The 15061-nt window shown below is 40.9% G+C and overlaps 2 protein-coding genes across 4 annotated transcripts in view; both read right to left on the bottom strand.

Annotated features, from left to right (window-relative positions):
- Positions 1–228: 228 nt before the first annotated feature.
- gfap (glial fibrillary acidic protein) lies at positions 229–1923 on the bottom strand (the record flags this gene model as incomplete). The annotated part of the gene is given in 1 exon segment (XM_014031400.1): positions 229–1923. A coding segment is annotated over 1 exon segment (521 nt), but the record flags the coding sequence as incomplete, so codon positions are not given.
- A 1937-nt stretch (positions 1924–3860) lies between these two features.
- Positions 3861–15061, bottom strand: part of map3k3 (mitogen-activated protein kinase kinase kinase 3) — a gene marked incomplete in the record, with an annotated part of 16785 nt that continues 5584 nt past the window's right edge. Inside the window, 16 exon segments of one of the 3 annotated variants that reach the window (XR_001312375.1) lie at positions 3861–5140; positions 5194–5921; positions 7548–7725; positions 7805–7934; positions 8025–8156; positions 8282–8430; positions 9753–9778; positions 9812–9914; positions 9988–10083; positions 10266–10333; positions 10437–10510; positions 10632–10765; positions 11214–11334; positions 11551–11664; positions 13347–13446; positions 14217–14257. Coding sequence is in view for 1 of the 3 variants with exons in the window: in XM_014031399.1 (XP_013886853.1) it covers positions 5693–5921; positions 7548–7725; positions 7805–7934; positions 8025–8156; positions 8282–8430; positions 9753–9914; positions 9988–10083; positions 10266–10333; positions 10437–10510; positions 10632–10765; positions 11214–11334; positions 11551–11664; positions 13347–13446; positions 14217–14257 (1728 nt within the window). 3 annotated transcript variants of the gene reach the window in all.

Raw genomic sequence — 15061 nt, 5'->3', positions numbered from 1 at the left:
TACTTTAAAACAAATATATTTAAATATGTTTTGTGTTTTTAAGTTTTTACAAGAAAAGAAAAAAGTTAAATCTGGACCTTAAAATACTGAAATGTTTGGGTTTCAGTTGAAAAATGTCACTTGAAAGAATGAATATTTTTAGGATGAGAGTTTTTATGTCAGCAGAACAAAGACGCGTCCCACAGAGTCGTCCTCCCACCTTCATCAGGTTTTGTGATGTTTCTTTACCTCTGCTTCAGCTTCTCCAGGTCTGCAGCCAGGTTGTCCCGCTCCACCTCCAGCCGGGCCTTGCCGTTGACCAGCCCGTCCACCTGGCGCCTCAGGTCTCTCAGCTCCTCCTGGTAGATGTCCCCCAGGCGGCTGGGCTCCTTCCCCTTCAGCTGGTTCAGCTCGGCCACCAGGACCTTGTTCTGCTGCTCCAGCAGGCGCACCTTCTCGATGTAGCTGGCGAAGCGGTCYTTCAGGCCCATCATCTCCACCTTCTCGTTGGTGCGCGTCTCCTTGTACTGGGCCTTCAGCAGGGTGTCCGCCGAGAAGTCCAGCCTGTCCACGGGGCTGCCCAGCAGCAGGGCCGTGCTGGACGAGCCCAGGGAGATCCGGGACACGGGGCTGGAGTGGGTGAGGGTCCGAGGGGTGCCATGCCAGGAGAGGCGATGGGAAGGCAGACCCCCGATTCTGGATCCGGTGCTGCTGGAGCTGTGAGGCCCGAAACGTTTCCTGTACGTGGACTGGACTCTCTGGCTCTCCATGGTCAGGAATAAGCCTGTTCAGGGGACAAACCAGGCTTTTATAGAGGGAGCACCCCCTCCAGAGGGGCCACAGGGTGGGGCAGGGTGGCTGCACTGAATGGAACAAAAAGGGATCCCAAAGGGGAGGACTACATGTGCCAGGGATTGTCTGTGCTCGTCCACTCAACTCCAAATGTCTCCTGGATTTCTCCTCCCCTCCCCTCAGACTCACTCTTTCACTCTCACTTTTTTGTTTCACTCTCTCTTTCTTTCTCCGAGCGAATGAAAAAGAATTTGTGTGACAGGCCTCTGGCCACAAACTCAACCTGACCACACATGAGCTCCCAAAAACCCCAGAGAGGGAACAGATCTTACATTCAAAAAATACTCATAAAAACACACATAATAAACCGAGGCAAGACTGTTCTTTACTAAAATGTAAAGAAAAACTGAATGAAATGATCGTGCATCCAGATTTGATTCATAATAAAACACAATAAACAAATAAAATAAAACATAATTTAGAATTTAAGGGGAGCAACATGTCTTTAAAAAGCTGCAAAAGGATAAAAAGCTGTGGCATGAATGAGAAACAGTACAGAAATCCTAAAGAAAAAAAACACCTTCAGACATTAAAGCAAAATAAAAATGTATTTCTGGGGGGAGAAGACGCCCACCTCTACTGAGCACAGAGGGAGGAAAGTAGCAAGAATTTCTATTTTCAGGTTACTGGACCTCCTGCTGATTTTTTGGACAGATAGATGAAGAGGAGGAGGAGAAGGAGAAGGAGAAGGAGGAGGAGGTAGACGAGTGCAAACCTAATCTGAACTTCAGAATGACGAACAGACGCTGCGGTACAAAACCCTTTTCACTCATTACCCCGACAACCAGCAGGACGGCTGCATCAGAGAACTTTAAAAACACTGAGCTGTTTGCTTCTGCCTGTGAAAAAAAAAATCCTTTAAAAGCAGAAATGACTCAGCAAAATGACTGTAGTCAAATCAGTGAAAAAAAAGAGCAAGAAATGGCATCAAAACTCAATTTTTTGTTAAATTATTGGGAGAAAAGATCTTTTTTCCCAACAAATTGAAGAAAAAAATAACTGCAACCAACAACACAACATTTCTGATGAAGCTGCATGATTTAATTTAGACATTGCAGGTTTTATTTTATTTTGAAGGACCAAACTGTTTAACGTCATAATAATGAAGGAGCTTCACTTTTTATGAACTGGCACTGAGGGAATATAAATGTTATAAATGTGTAAGTTTAAAAAAAAAATCCAAACAGGAAACATGATTTTTATTGTTTACAAAAACAATTAAAACACTTTATCAGTGGTTATTAGATAATCAAAACTGTACTCATGTTTTGAATAATGTAATTTACAGTTTTCCTCTTGGATGTGACTTTTTTTTTTAAATAAATTTTTATTGTAAGTTATTCTACTTGTTAGCTTTTGAAATCATAAACGATAGGTCGTGCATGTTAATTGTAACTTTTTAAAATTATTTCCATCAACAGAAAATTAGCTTTTTTGGCTAAATCTGGCATATTTATGTGATATTTTTTGTATTGATTAATATGCAAATTCAAATTGTTTGCTATGTTAAAACCTGCATGTTTGATCCATTCACATTAAAACATTCATGACTATTCATCTTCTTTTAGCGACACAGCYGCTTGGAAAACGTCTTGTTTCCCTGCAGGCAGTAAAAGCACAACAGTGGTGTAAATAAAGGATTTCTTTGGCTCATAAAGTCACTCCTGTTCGTACTGGGAGCCAGTGAATAAAGCTTCTTTGATTTTACTATCTGGAGTGTTTTGCTGCTGTAAGAGTAAAAAAAAATATAACACACTGTCTTGAATGTCAATTGGTCTTTGTTAGAGGTGAAGCAAGATGGCCGACTGAGTCTGGCAGTGATTTGTTGATTTAAAAAGGCTCCATCTGTAAAGATTAACCGCCTAGTTACATCATTACGCCGACACTAATTGTTCGGGCTCGCTGGATGTTTCAGACAATCACCGCTGTTGCCTTAGATCTGGTCACTGAGGTAATAATGTGCAGATAATTAAGCATCCGCAGAGAGAGAGAGAGAGATCTGCTGACGGAGTCGCCCAGGGGACAAACAGCTGATAGATGAGTCCAACATGAGGCGAACAAAACATTTAAAAAAAAGGATGCAGGGTGGAATATTAGCTGCCAGATATATTTGACTGTTTTGGCATTTTAGACCCACTTTAAAGCCTTACTGAACCCAAACGACCACATTCCAGACAGGTTCCTGCCCAACGAGCTGCCATCCAATTAGACCTGCACTAACTTTCAGCTCGTTTTTCCTTCAAACTTGCTCTGAAATTAAACAAGATGGAGGCAACGACACACTTGTTTACGTGTTTTTGAATCCTCAGAGGCTTCACAATGAAGATGGAACACAATACATACAAAAAGAAAAAAAGAAAAAAAAAAAACTGGAACTGACCGGCCGGCTGTATGACTCAGCACCAGCAGGTCCAGACAGAGTTTATCTACAAAAAAGAAAAAAAGAGGCTGCAGAGATCCGGCTCCTGTCAGCAGGAAAACAGAGGGGCCCGAACATTCAAAACATGGACCCATCTGCATTTTGAACGCTCACGTCGCGCCTCAAACACGAGTTCTGATCCAAACTGTGCAATCTGTGGTGCACTACTTAAATCTATTTGAAAATAAAATGTAGAGCAAATGTAAAAAACTTGCGATTTTAACAAAAATATTAACTGAAAACTGAACAAGAAGAGCTAAATGCAGCAAACCCGTAATTAGAATATACGGTTCCTTTTTGTTTACAACCATTTATACATTTATTAGATTCAACAGAATCTGAAGCTGACAAAGAATCTCTGCATCCAGACGTTTACAAAAAGAGCCTTTTGTTTCTTACAGTCTGTTTTCTCCTCACACAGGCAGACACGGCCAAAAAAAAACCTCTTCTTCCTGTGACTGCCTCCTGTTTTCCCCTCATTTAAAGAGTCAAAGAGTAAATAAAGAAGAAGAAAAAAAAGAGGCATCAATCAGGCAGCTTCTTCCTGCCAAATGTGAGCTCAGTCCGTTTTCTTTCACCGAGCGCAAAAAACACCAACAAAGGAGCATCGTTTCAATTTAAAAACTATTTATTGGTCATGAAATATACACGTTTTATATAAAACATAATATACTCTTTGATACATTCGACTCTGCACTGCAAGTCTTGTCGTAATAAAGTTATGAAGTTATAACATCTAGTTTGTGTTCGTTTGTTTAACCCAGGGTTGGTTTCTGTTAAATAACTGATTTATTTGTTTTAATGCTGAACACTTAGCTGCCTGTAAAAAGAAGCAGCTAAATAAAATCATTCTGACCTTAGCCGTTTCTCCACGTTTCCCGGGGTAAACAAACACGTCGCGTGGGTCGAACACAACACTGGTTCTGATCCGGATCAAAATAATAATAATAATAATAATGAAAATTCACATAAAAGGCCCTTCAGTTGGTTTCTTTTCACCAGTCGGACCAGAAAGTGATGCAGGTAACCTCTAAAACAACTTTGTTTGTAACAAAGGATGTGAGAAATAAAATAAAAATATAAAAAAATCTGCACTGGAGCAAAAACCAGAATCAGTTTTCGACTCGGGTCCCATTTATAAAAACATTAACTTTATAACTTCTGCAAAACCAGCTGCTTTCTATCAGTTTAACAAAACTAAACCTTAGATCATCACATGGTCTGAATATAAAAATATCTGTATATAGATGTTGCTTTTAACACCTATTTGGATTAAAACGGGGCTATAAATAAAAAAAATATATAAAATTAAAGAGCAAAAGTGTTTGTTTTAGTTAAAAGAAAAGTGCATCTGATTTAAAATGATCCTAAACTTGAGGCTCCTCAGAGTTTAACCCAAACATTTTATTTCCACACATCTGTTCCAGTTTGAGCCTTTTGTCAGAGGAAAACAGTGATGCTGAGGAGCTACAAGAGGAGGAAATACAGTGCTTCAAAAGATAAAACATCATTCATCAGTTTTTTGGGACTAAAATCTGTTAAAATCTCATAATTTTTCCCAAATCCATCATTTAAACACTGGTTTAAAGAGGAGAAAGACATTTAAAGTGAAGTTAAAATAGTTTTATGGGACTTAAACTTTTATTGAGCACCACCTGCTGACTAATAAACAGAACAACAGTTAGAAATAGCACTTCTATCTAATCTGTTTGATTAAAAAAAACTTATTTTAAAGTTATAGAAGCACAGAAAAGTCACTGAGTTGTTTAACAGGTTAAAAGTCTTTGTTTCCGAACGCAAATGTTTTTTTATTTTTGATATAAAAAGTCATAAAGTTTGTTCGTTTGTAGATTTTTGTAAATTAAATTGCATTTAATCTAAAACTAAAACCTGGACAAATTGGTGTTTCTCNAATTAAATTGCATTTAATCTAAAACTAAAACCTGGACAAATTGGTGTTTCTCTTGTATAAAAGGGAAATATATATTTAAAATAATTAATGCTGCCATAATCACAAAATACTTTACCTGCATGGCAAAAAAAAAAAGTTTGCAAAACAATAAAAAACATTTTTGTTTCAATAAATTAGCAGCTGGGATGAAAACACATATTCTTGCTTAATTTAAACAACGTGAACCAGATACTGAAGGTTTATATTTGTTTAAATATAATAATAATTCATAGAATTAATAATAATAGCATCGTGATGTGTTGAGGAGAAAATGAAGTAATAAATACATCATGTTTTAAAGTTCAGGAACAAAAACAGTTTTTTTTTCTGCAGCTTTCTGTTCGTCAGATAATTTAAGGTGTGATCAGGAGTGATACTGACGTGTGTCCGGATCAGCATCCTACCTCCCCCTGCAGAGACTCTTAAAGACCACCAGCTGGCGCTGACATCACAGAGTTCCTCCTCACCTGCGAGGCGAGACCAAACGGGTCTCAGCCCAGAACCTGAGAGAAGGGATGTCTGAGCAGCTCCTCGGCACTCGGCCTGTGTTTGGCCTCCACGAAGATGCAGCGGACAAAGTCCCGCGCCTGTTCCGACACGTGGGAKGGGAGCAGCGGGTTGGTGGGCTGGGTGGCGATCTTGAATATGGCCGCCATGGCCTCGAACTCCGCCCACGGAGGTTTCTCTGTGAGCATCTCCACGACCGTGCAGCCAAGGCTCCTGCAAGACACGCAAACCGTCGGCTCTGCTTTACAAGCTGAAACAGAGAGATGTTTGGTCCAAATACCAAAACTCTGATGATATGAAGGAATGTTTTCAGCTGAAAAAGTGTTTTTTATTCTAAAAACTTGTCAGAGAATACCTCACCTGTACCTGATCATTCCTGTGTGATAACTGATAAGAAATGTTCAGTTCCCACCACTAAACAACACAACGGTGTTTTCCTTCATTTCTCAGGTCTCAACCCGTCTACTAGCTTCCCCCAGTTCCACAGATCCTTAAACTCTCCTGATGTTTGTTATTAAACAACCCAAGTTAAAGCTCTATCATGCAAATAATAATAATAAAATAAAAAAAGCAAACAGTGAACACCATCCAAAAACACAGAAACCTTATTTAAATGGACCAAGGCGAAGCAGAAAACTGTTCTGAGTTCAGACAAATAAAAGAACAGAAGCCTGTTATCAGCGCACAGCTCAAAAAAATGCCTCTCTGATGGTATGAGGGTGCATTAGTGCCTTTGGCAGCTTACACATCTGGAAAGGCATCATCAAGTCACAGAACCATAAACAGGTTTGAGAACAACAAAAGCTCCTATACTAAAAAGTAGYGGTCGATCGATACATCGACCGGACGATAGTTTGGGAAGTTATTTGTGTTTTTCTTGTATCAGCATCAGTACATGRGTTCACTGATACAACAAAAACAATCTTAACAAAAAATAAATGTTCTACATTGTTTAATATCAACTGTTCATATGTTTTGTTAATAAAGGTTTCTTTTTTTGTTTACAGTGAGACTTGTTTAACATTTGTTATTGTGTTATTTTTATCATGTTAACGGAGGAAAAAAAAGCAACATCAGCATCAAGAATCGGCCCAAAAAAAAAGAAAAGAAAAAAAAATCGGCAGTACATATTAGGGATAGGTAGGGATGCTACTGAAAACCGGTATTTTTCAGTACCAGTTCCATGTGATGAATTTTGACCGGATCAATAAGCTCCAGAAGTAACGGTGCCATTAACGGTACCGGCATAGAGCGGACATGGCACATGCTGTGTTGTTTAGAACAAGCTCCTTTTTCCTCTCCGCTCTCACTCTGAGCTCTCCTCAACACAAAGGGGAGGGGCTGCTAGCAACACAGGCTGCTAGCAGCTCGCTACCCGCATGCGCAGAAAAAAGACGTGACTTCTCATTCAGCACAGTGTTTACAGAAGTAGCCTATGGAAGCTAGTTGTTAGTATGTTGATTCTGATGTTGCTGAGCATTGAAACTGATTTTTTTTAGTTATTTTGTGTGTAATACCCCAACACCACCACCAATGCCCTAGGGGGAAACACTGGTTTTATTCCAACAGAAAAGTATCAATAAGAGAACCGTTAAAATACCGGATGCAGTACCGATTAGAGTAGTAGTATCGATAAAACTTTAACGATACCCATCCCTAGGGATCGGTTAGACTGATGTCAAAATAACTGGTATCAGAATGGACTTTAAAAAAGCGGTATTGGTCAATCTCTCCTAGAAGTAAATCCAGGAAAGACGGTCCAGAACTGTCAGAATCCTTCCTCAGACAACATCCTAACATCCTGCCACAGTTTGAGTCAGTTTGTAACAAAGCTCTCACCAGACATCAGCCCTCCTGCCGTATCCTTCTCCGCTGATCACCTCCGGACTCATCCAGTAGGGGGTGCCGGTCACCGAGCGGACTCCGGTTCCAGACATGCAGATGGTCTGGAGCCTCTTACTGGCACCAAAATCTCCGAGCTTCACGTTTCCCTCCGAGTCCCGCAGGATGTTGGCACCTTGTAGAGGCAGTGTGATGGATTTAACTGCTTCCTGAACGTTCACCTGGCGTCTGAGCGGTGTTTTAAAGAGGACTACCTTTGATGTCCCTGTGCACGATCATGTTGCTGTGCAGGTAGGACACGCCCTCCAGGATCTGCCTCGTGTACTTCCGGGTCACGTTTTCCGTCAGGGCTCCGTAGGCCTTCAGCTGGTCTTTGACCGACCCCTGAAGGGAAGAAAACGGTTTTAACATAAAAGTGTGCTCTGCATTAGAGATCAGTTGTAGCAGCAAACAGAACTGAAAGCTCCAGCTCACCCCTGGCATGTACTCCATGAAGATAGTGAGGGTCTTCTCYTTGTGGTCCCTCAGACAGCCGTAGTACTGAACGATGCGCTCGTGGTGCAGGTTCTTCAGGAGCTGGATTTCACACTCTAAAGCACCGACCTCCTGTAAGCAAACACAGATTATACGGAGAAAACTGAACACCTGAGACTCAAAAATCAAAACTAACCTTAGGAATTTGGTCAAAAACTGAAAATAACTTTATCTCACGTGCAGTTCTTCCACCTCACCTTGCTGGTTTCGGGACTTTCCAGATCGAAGTGGACCTGCTTGGCGGCCAGTTCTCTCCCGGTGTCGACATCGTAACACAGGTAAACCCGACCAAACGCTCCCTGACCTAAAAGTTTCCCTCGACGCCACGTCACCGGAGCGCTGGGGGCTGATAGGAAATAAAGTCAGATTATGTTTCTCAGTAAGCAGATTAAAGCTCTTGTTAGCTGTATGGCACAGTATGAGGGCCAAAATTAAGACTATTGCACAGTCAGCGGTTGCTACATCCTTGTAGCATGAGGCTATATCTGTTCCTAAGCTAGCTGTTGATCTGATTAATGAGAGGCCAGCACCGCTAACTGAGAGGCCGGTAATGGCAAATGAGAAGGAGACTATTTATTTGCCTTAGCATCGGAGAGGCTATTGGCTAGCATGCCTAGACTGCTCACCTACTTTATTAGAAACTAACTTTTTTGAATAAAGAAAAGTTTCTCAACAAAAAAAACCTTTGAACTCCATACACTGACAGGTGTTCCTGAGACAGAATTTACTGTTCAACATGACGTCAAGAACAAATATTAAACATAAAACATGTAACTGTAAGGGAGACAGCTTTAGTTACCACCTGAACTAGCAGCTGCATTTGCACTTGTCTATTGGTCAACGGCAGTGTTTGTCTTTTTTTTAGACTAATTATAAGAAATATTTGTATATGACATTTTGGATTATAATTCAATATAGAAAAGATTCATTTAAAACTGTAAAAAGCCAAAACTTGATATTTCTGGCTTTTCTCATAACTTTTATATGTCAACTATTTTTGTTGAGAAAGTTTTCTTTATTAAAAAAAGTCAGTGTCTAATAAAGAAGGTGAGCAGCCCAGGCATGCTAGTTGCTAGCCTCTCCAATGCTAACACCAGCTTATCTATGCCAATCACTAGCCTCTCCAATGCTAAGATCAGCTTATCTATGCTAGCCGCTAGCCTCTCTGATGCTATTGCCAGCTTATCTATGCTAATCGTTAGCCTCTCCAATGCGAATGCCAGATTATCTATGCCAATTGTTAGCCTCTCCAATGCTAACACCAGCTTATTTATGCTAATCGGTAGCCTCTCCAATGCTAATGCTAGCTTATCCATGCTAATCACTAGCCCCTCCAATACTAACACCAGTTTATCCATGCTAATCGCTAGCCTTTCCAACGCTAACACCAGATTATTCATGCTAATCGCTAGCCTCTCCAATGCTAACACCAGATTATCCATGCTAATTGGTAGCCTCTCCAATGCTAACACCAACTTATCCAAGCTTATCGGTAGCCTCTCCAATGCTAACGCTAGCTTATCCATCCTAGTCACTAGCCTCTCAGATGCTAATGCAAATTAATAATTTCCTTCTCATTTGTAGCAACCGCCGGTTGTGCAATAGTCTTAATTTTGGCCCACATCCCGCACCATAGCTAGCTGGAGCTCTCTCTGATCGGTCACTCACACTTGTGCGGGACAGAACAATCGAGCGGACGCAGCTGGCGTTGCGTGTCGACCAGCTGCCAGCTGCCCAGACTCTCCTCGCTGCCGTTCAGCGAGCGCCTCGAAGGCACCAGGGTGAAGAGGTTCCCCTGTGGGCGACGGATGCGAGGGAATGTGCGACGACCTGGAGGACGCAGGGAGGAGTAAGCATCGCTGCGCATTAAGAATCGAGGAGAAAACATTCCAGATGTTATTACCTTCACTGTGGTCCTTATAGTGCAGAGAAACGTGGTATCTCCGAGGGTAGGTGCCTCCTTTTCCTGCTATCCTGTCGTAAACGTGATTTTCTCTGTCTGAAAGCAGATTTATAAGTCAGCAGCTTTATTATTGATACAACACAGATGAATAAATATTCAAAAAATAACTTATAGTGTCTCCTCAGCAATGACGAACTCTACGATGCTTTCAACAGAACCCTTCTTTCAAGATCAATAATTTTCCTCATCTGAGGGTGAACTGGACATTTGGCTCCCACCTGAGAGCTCTTGTCGATTATCAGGGTAACTCATCGCTCTGTGCTTCCGGGACTTCCTCAGRGAGGGGCTGGGAGAGAGGAACGACAAACAGTTCAGAGAATCAACAAGCTTTTTCTTAGGCCAGATTACGAAGTGTTTATTTAACTGCCTGCCCAGAGTTCGTTCATCACCTGTCTGAGRTGCTGTCCAGAGACTGACAGCTCCCAGAGACAGAGTTCTCCGCGCTGCTCCAGGGATCCAGAACCTGCGCACAAAGGAAAACAGCTGGCGTCAGGAGTATTAAGCACTAAATTATTTGTTTTACCTCCAGCAGAGAAACCATGTAAGCTCTACAGGAACAGTAGAGCGGTGAGGAGACGACTCACACACTGATCGCTGGTCTCTGGAATGAACTCCCCCTCACTGTTGATGCTGGTGTATGAACCCTGGCGGGCGATCCTCTGCTGGCGTTCGGGCACGTACCCCGGAGGAGGCGAACTTCTTCCTGTGCTCTGAGAACCTTGAATTAAAAAAAACATAAAGAAAGGTGGAAAGATTAACTCCTTGCTGCAATCACAAAAAGCAGACTCTAAAGCTGCAGCCTCTCTGTTATCTCTAAAAATAAAAATCCCAAACTAGACCACTTCTCCAACCCTCTAATAGCATTTCTTGTAATCTGATTGGCTGCAGTCCAGTCAGCATTGTCTAGTAATGAACAGGAAAAGGAAGAGGATCCTTTTGCAAGAAAGGGGTAAAAGAAAGCAAAAGTAGGAGACAGACGGAGTGAAAACAGTGAGGGGAAAAAATAAAAGAAGAAAAGCCACAACACCTGTATTTCAATAATAATTACAATAATATCAGCTTATTTGGGAGGAATAAACAGACTCCATCTCTATCTTCTCTCACTAGACAACAGGTCCAGGCTTCTGTTCTTTTTTATTCTGACCCGTAAACTCGGAGACACGTACCTGTTGACAGGTGGCGCCCCCTGGGCTCGGAGGACTGGAACACCGTGTTGACGTCTCCAGTGGACTGGGAAGGCTTGATCCTCACCTGCTTGCACGGCGCGTGATGAGAGCGGGGCGAGGCCTGTGATGACGGGACCGGAGGAGAAAAAACACGAGTAAACAAAGGCTTCACATCGGCTCGATTCAAACAAAGAAATAAGGAACTTGTGTTTTTCACAACAGGGTTTTGAGGTGAAGAAATGACTGTGGTGCAATGGGATGTTGCAGATGTACGCTTAGTGTGTGTGTGTGTGTGTGTGTGTGTGTGTGTGTGTGTGTGTGTGTGTGTGATTCTCACATTGCTGTCCTCCGGAGTAAGAAGAAGGATCCTGATGCTCTTCATGTTGGAGCTTCTGTCCAGCAGGTCTACTGCTTTGTCCAGGTCGTCCTGACCTCTCAAAGGGATGGACATCTGCAAAATCACAAACGAGCAACAAAGAATGGGTTAAAAATAGGTAAAAAAAAACATGTAAGAGGCAACTCGTTGGAAATCACCTTGACAGTGTGAATTTTTTTATTTTCATCTATTCAGCTGTTTTCCCCCTATATTTTAACAACTACATGACATAAACTGTGTTTTTGACTTCTGGTAACAAAGACCCATGGGCGGAGCCAGAGGGGTGATTGTGGTGGCTAGTGCCTGATTGGCCACCCCAGMCACCACCCCCAATTAATGGACAAGTGGGTTCAGATCTTGAATTTTGTGTTTGCATTTAGATTTTGTTAAAGATTGTTCTCTGATAACACTGTACTGTATAAATCTACAGTTGTGTGTATTTAAAAATGGCTGAATAGCCCTTTTTAAAATTAGCATTAGAGCAGGGGTGCCCAAACATTTTCTCAGAGAGGGTCAAAATGAAAATCTATCCAGGGCTGCAGGCCAAATGCAGTATTATAACACATGAAATACAAATACTTTTAAAGTAAAGTCCTTTGTTTTAACGATTAAGCTATGCAATGGCCCTCTTTTGTTTTAGTCTGTGCACTTGGAGAAAGTCTGCCATACGCTCAAGTAGGAAAGGCTCATGGGACATTTCATAAATTGATAAAATATGAGTTTGTGTGGCCTTATTAAGTGTGCAAATCTACATGTGGTGTTAAATCTGATCTAAACATTTCTTGTTGTCATTTCATGTTTCATGTTTAATCCTAATAAATCAAAGATAAAGTCAGCACCATAAATGAAAACCTTCACTACAGCCCTTTTATATAGTCATTTGACCAATGGAAATGTTGTGTTTCTACCTATAGGATAACAGGTTACAACCTTGTAACTTTGGCAACTGTTGGTGGGCCAAATCAAATGGCTTGGCGAGCCAAATTTGGCCCGCGGGCCCCACTTCGAGCTCCTCTGCATTAGAGGTTAGCTTAATTTGGGTTTAGCGTCGGCAATCAGGATACAATCATTCTTGGCTAATTCACAACATATTTAATCTCAATAGGTCTTAAAATGGCCGAATTATAGCTTTTTAAAGCTGGCTGTGGTGGCCATCTTGACTTTTTAATTATTTAGAATTTGGTAAAGAATGTTTTGGCTACTTCTAAACTAATATTCAGCTTTGTATGTCTAAAGATGGCTGAATAGTAAGTTGTGACTAGCATTCAGTATGTTTTTTGGATCAGTACTTTCAAATTTTCAGCTCAATATTTCTTAAATCAGCTGAAATAAAACAATTTAGAATTAGCAGAATCTTGAATTTTCAAATACAAAGTGCTTTAATTTATTTGTATGTCTTCCCCCTAAATAAAGTAAAACAAAACAATAAAAAAATATAAAAACAACACAATGGCCATCCCTGTGCTACCTCTTGCAAAAAAGCCTAGCTCCGCCCCTGCAAAGAGCCTGAAGATCCAGCTGTAAGTTGTTTCTTTGCTAAGTTGTTATGTTTTGGCACATCGGGTCATGCTCTGAGTTTAACCTGAATGATTCATAGTTTAGAGCTAAATCGATGTAACGAACAAATGAAAGCAGCGAATGGCTCATGTGACTAGAAGTTCAGTTTTTCTGATATCGAATGTGTTCATTATCTCCTTTAAAACAGACTCAAAAGATAAAAAAAAGGAAAATAAGTTTTTCACATTTAACAGCTTCACCTCATTGTTCAAATAATGAAGGTTTAGCTTCTGGCCAAACACGCTCTGGACTTTCTGATGAATTTCTTCAAACTGCACGGGTCTTCCAAACATCAGGATTCTGCACAGAAATCACACAAAGAGGTCGGTTACAGCAGCCGGCAAAAAATAAAAAAACAGCTTTTGACTCATAAAATACACACAAACTGCTGGTTTTAGTGAGTGCAGATTTTTCTGAGTACACCTTGCATATTTGTGGTTTTTGCTGGCAGCTTGGAGCTAACCACCGTCTTTTTCCTCTTCCACTCTCCAGATTACATACCAGCCCGATCCAGAGTGCTGCTTCTCATGAACTGGAACACGTGAGAGCGGCACACCGAAGACAACGTGTTTAAGGTTTAAGGACGACCAATGAACGCCTCTCTAGGGAGGATTTCTGGGCGCTGGGAGGGGACGGCGGGGGAAGACCCGGACATGCTGAAGAGATCATGTCTCTCAGGTGGTCTGGGAAGTCTTTCCAGAAAGGCTGGAAGAGGAAAAAGAGGTCTGGACCTCCCAGATGAAGCTGCTGCCCCCGAGACCTGACTCTGGAACAAGCAGCAGATGATGGATGCATGGACGGGTGGATGGATGGATAAAATGTGTATGCCCTTAAAAGAATACTTATTGTCTGTTAATATCAAGGTTTTAAGCAAAGTTTTAGCTCAATATTTGCAAAATTCTCTTAGTTTTAGCTATTTTTCTATTTCCAAAACTCATTTGGCCATTTGGCTATCTTGAACTGTGTTGACTTGAAAAGAAAATCAGTCGTGGGTGTCACCCCACTGAGTAGTTTCTGAAAGTTTCACTAAAATCAGCGCAGTGGTTCATGAGATATTGGGTGAAACTCACCTCCTCTCTCCTGAGAACTCAAACTTTATCCTGACATTGTCCTAAAAATACAAAAAACAAAGAGGTAAAAAGGTTAAAGAGTTCATTTMTGTGCCTGAACTCACTTTAATTTATATTATTAGAGGTTAATGTGATCAAATGGCAGAAAAAATACTTTTATTTGCCCTTTTTTTTCTTTTGGAATGAGTTGGACTAAAACATTGGCTTGAGACAAATAAGTATATCTGAAACTAAATCCGGATTKCGTTTGGCTTAAAAGGTATCAATATCATGCTTTTAAATCCTTTTTCACGTCTAAATCATTCACTTATGGTCTATTTAAAATAAAACTGCAACGTTTTGGTCTTAATTCCTCGTTTTTGTTGCTCCACAGACTCCTTGCTTTCCTTGCTTTACCTCTGTTCTGAGTTGCGCCTGGTAGTCTATGTAGATAATAATGTGAGTTTACACACCCCAGAACCGAACATTTTGACTTCTGAACTTGCAAATTCTGTATGACGCTATGAACTAAAAAATCACACAGCGAGGAAAAAAATGGCGGACAATGAAATCCAGTTGGCCGGAAATACATTACCAGAAGTGGTAGTTCCGAAGAAAAAAGTGTGACGAAACAAACAATGAAACGAAATAAGCAACAGCAGATTTTGAATAAACTGAAAAATTTGACACATAAAATAATATAAAAATATCTTTGCAGTAACTGGACAGAATAAATTAAAGTTTTCTACACTCCTAGACACTATAATTGCACAAAAAATGTTTATAAATGCAAAAAAAAGTGCATTTAGCATGATATGTCTCCTTTAAGACCTACGCTGAACAACTGGTTCCAGTCTTCACAAATA

The sequence above is a fragment of the Austrofundulus limnaeus genome, unplaced genomic scaffold (assembly GCF_001266775.1).
Source record: "Austrofundulus limnaeus strain Quisiro unplaced genomic scaffold, Austrofundulus_limnaeus-1.0 Scaffold1244, whole genome shotgun sequence".
Lineage (NCBI taxonomy): Eukaryota > Metazoa > Chordata > Actinopteri > Cyprinodontiformes > Rivulidae > Austrofundulus > Austrofundulus limnaeus.
Note: the sequence above shows the minus strand (reverse complement) of the source record. Positions and strands in the feature narration are given on the sequence as shown.